This window comes from Megalobrama amblycephala, linkage group LG14, assembly GCF_018812025.1.
Source record: "Megalobrama amblycephala isolate DHTTF-2021 linkage group LG14, ASM1881202v1, whole genome shotgun sequence".
In the NCBI taxonomy this organism is placed as follows: Eukaryota; Metazoa; Chordata; class Actinopteri; order Cypriniformes; family Xenocyprididae; genus Megalobrama; species Megalobrama amblycephala.
The window spans coordinates 6,389,649-6,405,051 of NC_063057.1; the positions used below are offsets into that span (position 1 = coordinate 6,389,649).

General features: G+C 37.1%; 2 protein-coding genes across 4 annotated transcripts; one reads left to right on the forward strand and one right to left on the reverse strand.

Annotated features, from left to right (window-relative positions):
- The first annotated feature begins 230 nt into the window (after positions 1-230).
- On the forward strand, positions 231-10,268 carry cd9b (CD9 molecule b). Of its 2 annotated transcripts, none has more exons than XM_048154808.1 (8): positions 231-437; positions 5,955-6,057; positions 7,928-8,025; positions 9,072-9,146; positions 9,270-9,371; positions 9,474-9,563; positions 9,664-9,747; positions 9,857-10,268. In XM_048154808.1, exons 1-8 carry the CDS (start codon positions 360-362, stop codon positions 9,920-9,922), a joined length of 696 nt encoding a protein of 231 aa, XP_048010765.1. In that variant the 5' UTR covers positions 231-359; the 3' UTR covers positions 9,923-10,268. The 2 variants fall into 2 exon arrangements, with proteins under 2 accessions (XP_048010765.1, XP_048010766.1); XM_048154809.1 differs by lacking the exon at positions 231-437 and adding an exon at positions 4,221-4,401.
- Positions 10,269-10,954: 686 nt separating this feature from the next.
- LOC125244667 (small lysine-rich protein 1) lies at positions 10,955-11,789 on the reverse strand. Of its 2 annotated transcripts, XM_048154819.1 has the most exons (3): positions 11,666-11,789; positions 11,491-11,521; positions 10,955-11,396 (listed from the first exon to the last, which is right to left on the reverse strand). In XM_048154819.1, exons 2-3 carry the CDS (start codon positions 11,494-11,496, stop codon positions 11,139-11,141), a joined length of 264 nt encoding a protein of 87 aa, XP_048010776.1. In that variant the 5' UTR covers positions 11,497-11,521; positions 11,666-11,789; the 3' UTR covers positions 10,955-11,138. The 2 variants fall into 2 exon arrangements, with proteins under 2 accessions (XP_048010776.1, XP_048010775.1); XM_048154818.1 differs by lacking the exon at positions 11,666-11,789 and having other exon boundaries at positions 11,491-11,651.
- Positions 11,790-15,403: the final 3,614 nt, after the last annotated feature.

Genomic DNA, 15,403 nt, shown 5'->3' on the forward strand with positions numbered 1-15,403 from the left:
GAGGACAGTTTTGTCATGTTCAACAATTGCCAATCATTATTTGAGTATACAAATGCATTATTATATTATTATATTTATTAATGACATGAGATGAGCATCAAGAAAGAAAGAAAGAAAGAAAGAAAGAAAGAAAGAAAGAAAGAAAGAAAGAAAGAAAGAAAGAAAAAAACGTTACAGACATATTTCTCTCTCTCTCATGAGAGGTGGGAGTTTACCGCTATAAACAGTCACTTCCCCTCAGGGAAGCAGCATTGAGCCACAGACGAGCAACACAAGGACAGATACAGACCTTCGGGAATTTAAACTGAGAACAACAAATATTTCTGTTGCTGTTTATTTGACTTATAACCTGGATTTACATGATGTCTAAGTCAGGTCTGTCCAGTGGAGAGCAGTGCATCAAATACATCCTATTCGCCTTTAATTTCATATTTTGGGTGAGTTTAATACAGTTCACTCCTGGATGTTTATTTATTGCCAAAAACTGTGTCAAAGCTCGTAATGTTTGCTATTCTGCCTAACCAGTAGTCTTTGAATATGCTTCATAAATAGCTAAATTATTGTTGGATTATTAAGCGCGACAAATAGGCCTATATGTTAAAGGTTTGTGCTTAATTTATTTGTCATTGATTGGCTACCTATGTAATTTCGAAAAGAAGATCTAGCTCGTAGCTACAATGGCGAAGGCTAACTTATTAATTTTGATTACTTAACGTAACGTTCAGGATCTTGATTGATGAAAACATTAAGTTGTATATGATCGCAAATTGCGTTTTCTGTTTCTTCATAATATCCCCATAGCTAACCTAATGAAATTAAACCTAATGACAGTGAAACTTCTTTGTACGTGTTTGTTTTACAAAATAAAAAATGCGAATCGACTCATAACTGTTAGATTACGTAATTAGTAATTAGATTACGTGACTGGGTATCACCTCTAACGTCAGCACGCTCTAATTAATATTCATAAGCTGATTCAAAATAGGGCGTTATGTGTTACTGGTAAGCAAAACGTGAAGAACCTAAAGACAAAACATATAACTTTCTGCCATTGTTTGTTCTTTTAACTATTTTCTCGTTTTTAAAAAAAAAAAAAAAAAGTGGTTGAGTAGTTCATGAGTAGACAAGTTTTTAGACAGAAATGTGAAAACGAAGGGTAGGCTATGATGGTTCAAGATGGTAATTTGTTCATGGGAAGACCATAGACGAACAAGTCAAAGTTTTGCATACCTGTTGCTAGGCAACCGCATCACTGCTCCATCCCATAAATTAGGATAAATTTAGCCCCAGGAATGATAATTCCACAAAGAGGGAAAGAAAGTCAGCAACCATATATTAGGCTACCTACATGTAGTCTATATAGGAATGAATAGAAATACACTAATAATCGATATTAGCACTGTTTGATAAGTTTGGTTTTGAAAATAAGAGCTTCACCTGGAAACTTTTAAACCAAGTGATGAGATCCCCAGTGGGTTCATCTCTCAAACTGTTGAATCTTAGGGATTAGTAAGATTTGTCCTCGCCTACCACACCCATCCTTAAAGAGTTAGTGCACCCAAAAATGAAAATTCTGTCATTAATTTCTCACCCTCATGTCGTTCTACACCCGTAAGACCTTCGTTCATCTTCAGAACACAAATTAAGATGTTTTTGATAAAATCCGATGGCTCAGCGAGGCCTGCATAGACAGCAATGACATTTCATTTCTCAAGATCCATAAAGGTGCTAAAAACATATTTAAATCAGTTCATGTGAGTACAGTGGTTCAATATTAATATTATAAAGCAATGAGAATATTTTTTTGTGCGCCAAAAAAACAAAATAACGACTTTTTAACAATATCTAGTGATCTTGAGAGAGGAAGTACAATTGCTATCAATGCAGGCCTCGCTGAGTCATTGGATTTCATCAAAAATATCAGAATTTGTGTTCTGAAGATGAACGAAGGTCTTACGGGTGTAGAACGGCATGAGGGTGAGTGATAAATTACATTATTTTCATTTTTGGGTGAACTAACCCTTTAACCCTGTCAAGCCTGACAAATGAAATAAGAGTCAGATTAAAAAAAATAAAAATGGAACAGTTTATTGTACTTGCAGGCAAAATATACTTTTAAAAAATCTAAAACAACAGCAAAAAGTTTGCATATGTTTTTTGTATCATATTTGATTGATATATCAGGTTTTTATGGCTCATATAATATGATATAGTGAGAATATGGAACTCATACTTGAGGAGAAAAAAACAAAACACCGATTTCAGGCCCAAACTGAGCAAAAATATGAAATTTGGTGCAGATGTTGTTATTTATATGGCCAAAAAGTAAGATGAAATAATGATAGCTTGTAATGTAAATCAATGACATTACATAAAAGGCAGTATATCAGTCGTCCCTCCCAATATGTCTTAGTAAAATGATATTTAAATGCTAGCTTTATGATCAAGGTCTGTAGTTTTCATTGAACAAACAAACATTCCTTAAAGGTGCTACAGAGGATGTTTTGTTTTATACATTTTTGCAATATTACGTGAAACTGTCTTTACTAACTGATAAAAGACTATTTATTAGGTGCACTGAAAGGAATAATATTAATATACATCATCTGTGCACGAGGTAGGGCCTTAAAAACATCAGCCAATCGTTTACGCAATCATCGCGTAAACGATTGGCCCTCTGGCTTGTCAATCACTGCCATGACGTTCCTTGTGAGAGACGAGCGCGGCTGCGCGCTCCAGTAACTTTCCACACTCCACAGGCGCCGCTTGCAATGTTTTTGTCAGGAGACAGGAGAAACAACTGCAGATTATGAGTTACCTGCGGTGAGTCCGACATAATGAATCCACTAACATGACACAGCGAATGCCGGTGGTAAACACTCGTGTTCCAATACTCGTGCACGAGTTTTGGGAGGCGTTCCCTCGAAATGAGCTGTGAAGGAGGGGGGTTGTTCTTACGCATGCGTTCATTTCAAAAACTCACTAACAGTCTTTGGTTTCTCAGTCGACGAAAAGATCCTCTGTAGCACCTTTAAAAGCCTGTTGTATCATATTTCATAATTAAATTTTTTGATTTTTCTTTAAAAAAAAAAAATGATATATGGATAATCAAGTAAACCTAAAATGCTTCAGTTCAACAAATGTGCTTCTTGAAAAATAACAATAGTAAAGTATTAGTTCACTTTCAAATTAAAATGTCCTGATAATTTACTCACCCCCATGTCATCCAAGATATTCATGTCGAGGAAAACATTCCAGGATTTTTCTCCATACTTGCACCAGAATATTGTATATGACAATTTAGTTCAAACTTTGACCTGTGGAGGGCAGTAATACACTTAGCAGTGTCTACACTGCCGGAATTCAAATAGAGAAGAAGAAGAGAGCTAGATCAAGATGAGCATTTATTGTTAAAACGTATAAAATTTAAAAAAAAAAAATTAGAAAATGAGCGATGGTTTCTCTAGATAAGACCCTTATTTCTCATCTGGGATCGCTGTAAACTGTAATTTTGACCTTCAACCGTTTGGGCTCCATTTAAGTCCACTATATGGAGAAAAATCCTGGAATATTTTCATCAAAAACCTTAATTTCTTTTCGACTGACAAAAGAAAGACATGAACATCTTGGATGACATGAGGGTGAGTAAATTATCAGGAAATTTTAATTAGAAAGTGAACTAATTCTTTAGAGTTATTCTTACATGTACTTTATAAAAAACCATTAAAGGATTCACAGCAAAAAGACCCATTTTTAGAAAGGACCTTTTACTTACTATAAAAGTTTAAACCATCAAAAGATACGCAACAGGCAATGTATTGATTTATAAATTGATGCATCAAAAATGATAAAGCAGGCTTTAAAGGGTTAATGTGCTGTCTCTGTTTCTAACCACTTAAAGAGAGAAAAGGTGTCAAGCAAAGGGACAATAGCTGTGTTCCCAGTGTTCCTGAGGGACAGCTCGAGTTACATGAAAAGTAAAACCTGATCAGCTTGTGTTGATGCCGTTTTGGCAACTAAAGCAAAATATAGATCTTTTATACTTTTTTTTAACTCCATTTATAAGCTACTGAATTGTGTTAGTTCAGTTTTTCTGCACGACTGAGCAGCAGGTAACCTCTTGTCTGTGTTCTTCCTCTACTTCTCTTGTGACACGGTTAATCTGAAATGGTTTGGCCCCTCCTTCTGTTCCCTCTGACAAAGACCAGGTAGGAGGGTGCGGCCTGCTGGAATTTTTTTTTTTGTTCACTCACCCTGTTTTAAGGTGGGAAAGAAGCACGTTTCAGGTGTTCAGTATCGGGTGTTTTCTCTTGAAACTATACTTACTTTTTAGTCATGGCTGCAGGTGGAGGACTTCAGTGTATCAAATACTTGCTCTTTATCTTCAACTTTATCTTCTGGGTAGGTGTTTTTCATCATTACACGAGCACATGCTAATTCAAATGTTTGTTTGTAGAGTAAAAAGGGAACATGCTGACACAGAAATGTAAATGTGGCCTGAATGTGATGTGGTGAGGATATAAAAGTTTAAGTTGGTTGTTTACATGTCATACTTGGTTGGATGTAGTGTACAACAAACGTTGTTTTTTTGAGAGATGCGTAATTCGTAATTCTGTGTTATTTTGGCTACAATATTCAACCTTGAACAACAAATTTGAGTTCATTGCTCACAGGCCTGCTTATTAAACGGAAGCTGTGGTTAGTGGTTTGCTCATTCATACAATCTTAATGTAGATCTAGTTTATAATATGTAGGGTTGTCAACCATTAACTCCTCTTTGGTTGATGACTTTTATTTGAGCCTGTTGTAGACTGAAAATGTGTTCAGAATGACCTTTTAGCTTGACTGTATGATGTTTTAACATTGCACACATGTAGATGCGGACCTTTAAAATATATTATTTCATGGATAACAGCAAAATAAGGTGTGGTCTGTAGCATTTATCTTGTCTTAAAGTGGCCATTTAAAGTGGCTTTGATACTTGGGCCTGGTCTTAAGTTGGCTTTGTGGTGAATGAGTAAACTAGCAAATCCTAAATCCGCCCATCAGTAACTCTTGTTGTGTGTGTGGGTGGGTGGAAAAAGACGGGACAAGTTTGGGAATCTTTGAGGGATAAGCCTCCACACCCCTGGCAGTGACTCATTGTGACTCATCTGTCATTTTCCAAAACAGAAGAAAAGTGGAGGATTGCAACTCTATTTGTCAAGTGCCAGAGGTGTGTGTGTGTGTGTGTGTGTGTGTGTGTGTTATTTAGTGTGATCAGGTTTAGCTAGTATGGTTTGTTCCTCAGAATTCATTGCGTCATTTGTCAAAGCACTTGAGGAAACGCACTGATTCACCGTTTGTGCAAATTCCTAGACTGTTGAATGAGAATGAAAAGTTGAATCTACTTTTCCATGTGCACAACAATCAAACATGAAGTACGTAGGCGAGGTTCTTTTTATTTATTATCTGTTTTGACTGTGAGGTGCGTTTGTGGGCTGTTGATTAACTTTTGGCCGTGAGAACATGTACTAGATTGTAATCGTTCTTGTTATTCCATGTTACTCATTCATGGAAGCCACATTACAGTGTCCTGGGAAGTTCAGGAGTTGGCCATTACGAATTAGAGTTGGTTCAGCCTAGTTTTGCATATCTCTTTCTCAATGCAGTCTAGCAAGATTATCAGGTTGGTCTGCTCTTTTTGTTCCACAAGGCCTGTTGAACTTTATTCTCTCAGGAAAAAACCAAAAAAAGAGTAAAATACTTTGTTTTGAGCCTGACTTCCTGTACGCTCCACCCTTGTAAATAATGCCATGCTTGGCCTGCAGCTATATTTCCTCTATAATGTGGTTACTCAGTTTGCCCATGTCTGTGTTTTCAGATGGCACCATGCAGACTGTGTTTTTGGTCTGGCCATTGTTCAAACATAACATTTTATTGGATATATTAAACCGTTTTGTTTGTTTCCACAGCTCGCAGGTACAGGAGTTTTGGCTGTTGGTCTCTGGCTGCGTTTCGATGAAAGAACTAAAGGACTCTTTACTCCGGCAGATTCCCCATCTGTGTTCCTCACAGGTGAGATTTTGCCATTCCCCAACTAGATTCCTCAGTTCTATATCTTCTCAGTGGATCAGAAATCCACCTTTATCTCCCAACACTTTTGTACATGCTCCCTTTATCACCTACAAGATCAGGTCTTTGTAAGTTGATGTTTGGGTAGGAGTTATAATGGTAGTCATGGGAACCAGACCACACCTATTTCCAGACACCAGACCATCTGTCATGTGAATGGTGCGTCATTAACACTACGATTATAACATTAAACGAGATGAGTTGTTTTGGCTTGTCTACAGATGATCAGTATTTTTTATATATATCTCTGTGAACTGTTTGGAGTACTTAAGTGTAATTTTTGTTTTTGAAAGAAGTATCTTAAGCTTACTAAAGCTTATTTAATCACAATACAGTAAAATGGTAAATTTATGAAATATTATTACAATTAAAAAGAACTGTTTACTATTTTAATGTACTTTAAAATATAATTTATTCCTGTGATGGCAAAGCAGAATCATTACTCCAGCATATTAGAATGCATATAAGAGCATATTAGAACATTCAGTGTCACATGATCCTTCAGAAATCATTCTAATATGCTGAATTGATTGTTTTAATGTTTTTAATCAAATGACTGCAGCCTTGTTGAGTATAAGAGACTTCTTTCAAAAACATTAAAAAAACTTTTATCTTTAAAAATGATTCCAAACATTTGAGCAGTTGTGTATATAATAACGACACATCATCTTGACTTGGTCACTCAGCATTCACTGAACAATCCAGTTCTTAAAGCAACAAAACACGTCCAGTATTCGAAGCACTCCATCTATTCTTCTATGCTGTGTTTGTTTTAATGAAAGTCACAAAGACTGAATTCCTCAGTTTTGGAGGCTCGCAGAGAAAGACCGCAAAGCAACAATCGGCAAATTAAACTTTAAACCAGAAACCAACACCCTAATAAAACACGGCTCAGATTTTGAAGTGCGAAAACCACCTAAATATAGAGAGCGGGATGTCGGGTTTCTGTCTGCGTGTTTGTTTTTTAAGAGGCAGGTTGGTTGAGTTATAATGGCAGTGCTGTTTTGGTGGAGGCTGGCTTTGGCCCCGACGATGCCGGCTCTCTGCCCCTTGCCATCATCCCTCACAGAGATGCCTTTCTCCTCCTCGCCAACAGAACCCGCATTGTTTGCGCCCGTCCCACCTCCTTTTGTTTTGTGTGGTTTATTTTCCTTTCTCGAGATGTGACAGAAGAATGCTCGCCTCCACTGATCCAAAAAAATGATAAACTCAGTGGGAAAGTGTCCAAGTGCCTGCCAGAGGTTTCGAAAGCACTTTGAGTGACAGCGGGCCGTCCTGCAATGCCAAACATCCTGATGACAGTCTGTCCAGAAGAGCAGCTGGTGTTTTAGCGTTTCTATGGATACACCACAATAATGCTCGCATGGAATCTTGTTTTGCATATTTTGCTTTGCATAGGTTATTCTGATAAACCATTAAGGGAAAACGTACACATTTTGATTAATGTATAAATTATATCCTTAATAAACTAAGGCCTGATTTCACAGACAGGGTTTAGATTAAGCCAGGCTTAGGCTGTAGTTCAATTAGGAGATTTGAGTAGCTTTTATAAACGTGCCTTAGAAAAACATCACTGGTGTACATCTAGAGATAAAGCAATGGCACGGACGTATTTTAAGAGATGTCAGTTCAAATTGCTTTCAGTTAAAACGGCTCAAACATTTAGTCTGGGACTAGACTTTAAGCATTGTCTTTGAAACCGGGAATATATCTGAGAATAATAGAGTATTTTTTTCAGATGAGAAGCCAAATAAATGAGACTTATGTAGAGGTACAGGTGAATAAGAGATGTTGTGTCTTTCTCTGTCCTCAGGGGTCTACATCCTCATCGTGGCAGGTGCCATCATGATGGTGGTCGGGTTCCTCGGCTGCTGTGGAGCGATAAGAGAATCGTCATGCATGCTGGGATTGGTGAGTCCTCCCAAGTTCTTCTACAGCACAAAACAACATTCATATTAGGGGGTGTTTACACGACACCAACAAAAAATGGAAAAAAAAAAACTTTTGGCTGTTCATTTACATGACAAAAGGCCGGAAAACACAAACTTTTGAAAGTGTTTTTTGGAAACTAAACCGTTAACGTCTCTGTGTAAACTATGAAAACACAAATTTGTGAAAATGGTGGTGTCAGGCGCATGTGCATTACGTGTTCAGTCACGTAGTGTTTCTTTACAAAGTGACATCGCCATCTACTGGCCTGGCAGCAGAATACAGCGTTTTTAGTTGTTTTTGCTGATCCGTGTGAGCGGGATCGTTTTGGCATTGTTGTCGTCTGTACGCAAAACTTTTCAAAAACAAAAAGAAAACGCTTATCGGTTTTTAGTACAGCATTGTCGTGTAAACATACCATTAGGCACCGGGGTAAAAAGGGCATTTGATTTTTATTCTCCTATAAACCCCTAGATGGCACAAACTTCTTAAATATCCATGTTTCTATATGCACAGGGAAATTTGGCTGATCCTAGACACAATGTCAGGCAGCAACATAATAAACAAAAAACCTGATTTAATGTTTCATTATTTTCCAAATGTTAACTTACTAAACAGGTCTTGTTAATAATTTTCAGTTTTGTTCAAGGTAATTAAATAAACAGTTTTTAACAGGATATACGTCACCCATCAGCGATGTTATCTGACTAAAGTTATTTATATATTATATTTATTATTATTATTTCTTTTTCTTTTTCTTTTTTTTTTTTTTTTTTTGTTATATTTAACATTGCTGACGGTGTGTCCAGGTGGATCACAATTCATTTAATTAGGTTTTTTTTTGTTATTTTATTATTATTGTTATTGCTTTTTTTCCATTCTGAAATCAGGATAGTTTTGAACAGACTGAATGAATATTCCAATGTACTTTAGAGCGTCTTTGCCAAAAACAAAACAAAACATGGACCATGTTCAGTTTTTGCTGATGTTCTTGTTCACCTCATCTCCCTTTTTCTTGCTGCCTCCAGTTCTTCGTGTTCCTGCTCATCATTTTTGCAGCAGAGGTGGCCGCTGGAATCTGGGGATTGTCCAATCAAGACAAGGTGGGTGACATTCCTACTCTCCGTCTCCTGTTACTCCTTCATTTTCTCACAGTGGGTCCTCTTCTTTCTTTCTTTCTTTCTTTCTTTCTTTCTTTCTTTCTTTCTTTCTTTCTTCCTTCTTAGGTCGTGAAAGATGTCAAAGATTTCTACACGCAGACATTCGACAACTACAAAAGCACTCAACAGGAAGCACTGAAGGAAACTCTGCGAGCAATTCACTATGGAGTGAGTATTCATTTTAATGGTACGTTCAAACCATAAGAGCAAAAACATTACCCATATTAATCTGACTGAATTTTTTTTTTTTTACTGTGTGCTTTTGTTTAGTTGTCCTGCTGTGGAAAAACAGGAACTTTGATTGATGGAGTATCTGACATCTGTCCCAAAAAGGAGGGACTTGATGTCATTGTCACAACGGTACCAGAAACTCACTAAATAATCTTTAACAAAGTCTCTTCAGTTATATGTAGTTTTTTTTCCCCATGTACCATAATCACCTGTTTTGTTTCTGCTCCAGAACTGCCCAAGCGCTATTGAGGACGTCTTCACCTCTCGGCTTCAAGTGATCGGCGGTGTTGGGATTGGCATTGGCGTGATCATGGTGAGCAGATGCTTCTGTTCACCTGAGGAGATTCTTGGGCAGATAGCTCAGTCTTTCTTCACACCTCACACTGGTGTCAGATATTAACCCATCTCTCTCTTGTTGTCAGATCTTTGGCATGATCTTCAGCATGCTGCTGTGCTGCGCCATCCGACGAACCCGGGACATCGTATGAGCTGTCCGTACCAGCCTGTTTTCTGCTCTGTATTTATCTGACTTTGTGAAGCTGTGTGTGTGTGTGAGTGTGTGTTTGTAAACTTCTAACAAAGCCCTGCATTAGTCAACCCCTCCAAAACTGTTACATGTCCTTTATACACTGAGTGGAACAATGAAGTGCACTAGAGGCTGCTTTTTATTTCTTTGGTGTCTCGACTAATGTTCTTTTGCCTCTTTGAATGTACTTGCAAGCTTCTGATATTCTTTTGTAACATTTTACGTGGCTTATTTTATGTACCTATATGGGTGTCTGGAGAGACGGAGTAACACCTAGTAAATTACCAATAAAGTTAATAACTAATTGACTGAATGGTAGTTATTTATTTTAAGGAAACCTGATAATTTGCATTTCCCTGCAGTTAAGGCCCTGTTTACACCTGGTATTAAGATGCTTTTTTTTTTTTTTTTTGATGACACTAAATACAGGCATAAACAGGGTCTAAAATGCTTTGAGCTTGTACACTTTCAACCAGTTCCAGAGGGAGTTGAAAACACATTCAACCGGATTGGTTTCATAGTGTAGACGCTTATGTGTTCAAACAGACACAAAAGACAACCTACTGATATAAAGTGTAAACATTATGGGCTGAAGACCCAAGTTTGCCTTGAAGACGAAAAGTGTACCAAGCACAATGTTCTCCCACCATTCCTGGTTTCTAACACACATTCACTGAGTCGGCTGGTCTTGCGGCTGTCAGAGCAGAAATGAAAGATGCTGATCTCCGTATGTTTTCATCTTGTGATGTTCACAAGCTTATTTCGTCCATTAGATCAAAAGATCTGAAAGAGCCCAAACATAGACCCTCCCCTCGAAGAAACCAGCACAGAAGTGGATGAAAGAGGACAGAGTTGGATTAAAACACCAGGTGTAAACGGGAATGTTTCTCCATCTACTTGTGATCCGATCGACCAAAACGCGTCTTAATACCAGGTGTAAACAGGGCCTGAGTGTAGTTTGTGTTAAAACACCTTAAATAGAGTTTCAGAAAACCAGTTTGAAGGAATCAACATTTATTGGGTTGAGTTTTAAATAGGATAAATAATCCAAAAATAAATAGTCAACTGAGATACATGTAACATTCTGCTGTTTTATTACAACTGACAGTTTAAAGAAGTGAAATTATCTATTCAAATCTTTTTCCTATAGGAAGGTTTAATTGGCACAAATCTATATTTCATTTTTTGCTTTTTTGTTTTTTGCCCTTTTTTCCTTTCTTCTTGGTGGCCCCAGGCCAGCCAAATCCTCTGAACTCCAAGCAGTCCACTGCATTATGGGAGATGTAGTAGATGTTCTCCATGGCAGCTGGACTCAGAATATCCACATCTGTCTTTGTGGATTTGGCACTGACTGACCTCTTCTTGGAGGAGCGCTTTTTTTTGCTCTTTGTGGCAGGTTTGGCACTTTGAGATCTTGACTTCTTGGTGCCTGAAGGCTATAAAGTTCATATAATGAGTTTTTGGAAGAGATTTTTCTCTTTTTGACCGTTATGAAAATGTAAAAGTAGATAGAAGTTGAACATTTCTTACCATCATTTAGTGTCTTCCTCTCACACAATAGCTGTGCACTCAAAAAAACATTTGTTTCAGAAATACTGTGAACTGACCCTCATCAATGCATGCAAGAAAATGCTTTAAGTTTTTTTAGATTTTAAACTCATTTAAGGATATTTTGTAATCAGCTTTAAGAGAAACTCTACCCTACCAGAGAGTTGCTGTTCCTCTCCAGTGTGTCCCTCTGATATGAGGTCTTTTGTTGTGAGCTGTTGTTTATCTGGGGTTGTCCTAGTGACGGGTCATGGGAGCTTTTGCATGGGACTCATCCACCAACTGGCTCTTCAGGTCGGTCTGGGATGTTTTTTGTTGTGATTCTGTGCTGTTTCAGTGCATGTGAGAATAACCTGATGTCTGATCATTTAGTAAGAGTTTAGAGTGACATTGAGATATATAGAGTTATAGGAACCTTCCCTGAATTTAAATTATAAATAGTCTGATAATTAGAAAAAATATAAAAAAGTTAATAAATAAATATATTAATAAATCAAAATCTCTGAGTTTTTATGTCTTATTGAATACGTTTCTACACAAAGTATGATCATTTAAATACATTAATTTCAAACATTGGCAAACATTAAAATACAGTCGAAATTATATGTATTTCTCAAATGATTGTGATTGGTCCATCTGTGAGAAAAGCCACTGGTAACACATAAAAAGCCGTACACGTGCTTCTTAATTGAAACTAAACAGTGAAGATTTCAAATCGGATGAATTATTCAGACAAGAAAGAACAAGAGGAACAACAACATGACAATCGGAGAAGATATAAAGGTACATATACTTATATATAGTTGGGCCTTGTCATTATGAAAATTAACCATGGTTTTATTATAGTAAAAATGTAGTAACCATGTTTTATTTTTGGCGGATATGGTTACACAACACAGTTTTAAAACAAATACCATTAAACTAAGGTTAGTGTAGCAAAACCATGGTTAATTTGTGGTTACCATTATAAGAACTATGTATATATATATATATATATATATATATATATATATATATATATATATATATATATATATATATATATATAGTAAACCACGGTTAATTATCGTAGCCTTGTCGCGACGATTTCATAAAAGTGGACTCAAGCTCACAACTGATTATGTCATGCATCCAGGTAGTTCATTTATGATGTGCTGATATGTTTCCTTACAAAAAAAAAAAAAAAAAAAAAGCTAAACTTGGGAGTCTCCCCCTAAAGGGAGGGGTTCTGATGTAATTCACATATTTCACCACAGGAGGGCGATCGGTTGCTATTCTGCTAAACAAACGACAAAAATTCTGAATTATATAATTATCCTCTAATGCGAGTTATTCAATTCAATTCAAAAGGCAATGTAATTCGCCTAGTTGGTTATGTTCCTTTGATTTGAATTTGAATTTTTTTTTTTTTTAAATGTATTTTATGAAATCACGAGAAAGATAAAATAATGAATAAGACAATGATCTAATTCATATAAAGAAGACTAAATATTGTTCTTTATTAACGTTAATATTAAAATATATTCTTAGATCTGTAAACTTTTCTGCAAAGGATAGTATTAAGGCATCTCCTCGTCATGAAATCAAAATTGACCCTATTTACTTTATTAGCGAATATTACTAGTCTTGAGGTGAACAATTAATCCGTGCAAGTTAATACACAGAAAAAAAATGTTTGTCGTGGTAATCTTTAATCAAAATCTGTCACAACACTGGAGAAAAGTCGTTTGCAACTTCCGGTTCACGGGGACTGTACGCATTTTTTAGCTAAACTTGGAAGTCTCCCTCTAAAGGGAGGGTCTCTGGTGTAATGCACATATTTCACCACAGGAGGGCGATCAGCACAGCGCGTTCTTTAGAACTTCCGCAATAATATAAGCCATCTGTAAAACTGTCGGTGAAATGTCACTTGGTGTGTTAACCATTAATAGTGTAATAGTTTATGATCAGAATATAGTCACTTAAATAGTCAGGCCTAGCGTTCATTTAGTTATTCAAACGAAAGACGACATAAAAAATAAATAATAATAAATAAATAAATGACGTACCACAGTGTTCCTCCAAAAGCTGTTGAAATATGGAAACTGATAGAAAAAAATGCTTTAAAAAAAGTTATCATTTAAGTTATTCTTTGTATTCACTGTATCAGTCTTGTTGTGTATCTTCTTTTTAAATAAATGTATGCAAAAAAGTCAGATATAAAAAGATTTTCGCCCTCCTGTGGTGATTTTTGTAAATTACGCCACTGCAAATCGAGTACAGAACATGAGTTTCGCCCTCCTGTGGTGATTTGTGTGAATTACACCACTGCAAATCAAGTCTAGTGAACATGAGTTTCGCCCTCCTGTGGTGATTTTTGTGAATTACACCACTGCAAATCGAGTACAGAACATGAGTTTCGCCCTCCTGTGGTGATTTGTGTGAATTACACCACTGCAAATTGAGTCTAATGAACATAAATGTTTCGCCCTGCTGTGGTGATTTTTGTGAGTTACACCACTGCAAATCGAGTCTAGTGAACATGAGTTTCGCCCTCCTGTGGTGATTTGTGTGAATTACACCACTGCAAATCGAGTACAGAACAACATGCGTTTCGCCCTCCTGTGGTGATTTGTGTGAATTACACCACTGCAAATTGAGTCTAATGAACATAAATGTTTCGCCCTCCTGTGGTGATTTGTGTGAATTACACCACTGCAGATCGAGTCTAATGAACATGAGTTTCGCCCTCCTGTGGTGATTTTTGTGAATTACATCACTGCAAATTGAGTCTAATGAACATGAGTTTCGCCCTCCTGTGGTGATTTGTGTGAATTACACCTCTGCAAATTGAGTCTAATGAACATGAGTTTCGCCCTCCTGTGGTGATTTGTGTGAATTACACCTCTGCAAATTGAGTCTAATGAACATGAGTTTCGCCCTCCTGTGGTGATTTGTGTGAATTACACCTCTGCAAATTGAGTCTAATGAACATGAGTTTCACCCTCCTGTGGTGATTTTTGTGAATTACATCACTGCAAATCGAGTCTAATGAACATGAGTTTCGCCCTCCTGTGGTGATTTGTGTGAATTACACCTCTGCAAATTGAGTCTAATGAACATGAGTTTCGCCCTCCTGTGGTGATTTGTGTGAATTACACCTCTGCAAATTGAGTCTAATGAACATGAGTTTCGCCCTCCTGTGGTGATTTGTGTGAATTACACCACTGCAAATTGAGTCTAATGAACATAAATGTTTCGCCCTCCTGTGGTGATTTGTGTGAATTACACCACTGCAGATCGAGTCTAATGAACATGAGTTTCGCCCTCCTGTGGTGATTTTTGTGAATTACAGCACAGCAAATTGAGTCTAATGAACATGAGTTTCGCCCTCCTGTGGTGATTTGTGTGAATTACACCTCTGCAAATCGAGTACAGAACAACATGAGTTTCGCCCTCCTGTGGTGATTTTTGTGAATTACACCACTACAAATCGAGTACAGAACAACATGAGTTTCGCCCTCCTGTGGTGATTTGTGTGAATTACACCACTGCAAATTGAGTCTAATGAACATAAATGTTTCGCCCTCCTGTGGTGATTTGTGTGAATTACACCACTGCAAATCGAGTCTAATGAACATGAGTTTCGCCCTCCTGTGGTGATTTGTGTGAATTACACCTCTGCAAATCGAGTCTAATGAACATGAGTTTCGCCCTCCTGTGGTGATTTGTGTGAATTACACCTCTGCAAATTGAGTCTAATGAACATGAGTTTCGCCCTCCTGTGGTGATTTGTGTGAATTACACCACTGCAAATTGAGTCTAATGAACATAAATGTTTCGCCCTCCTGTGGTGATTTGTGTGAATTACACCACTGCAGATCGAGTCTAATGAACATGAGTTTCGCCCTCCTGT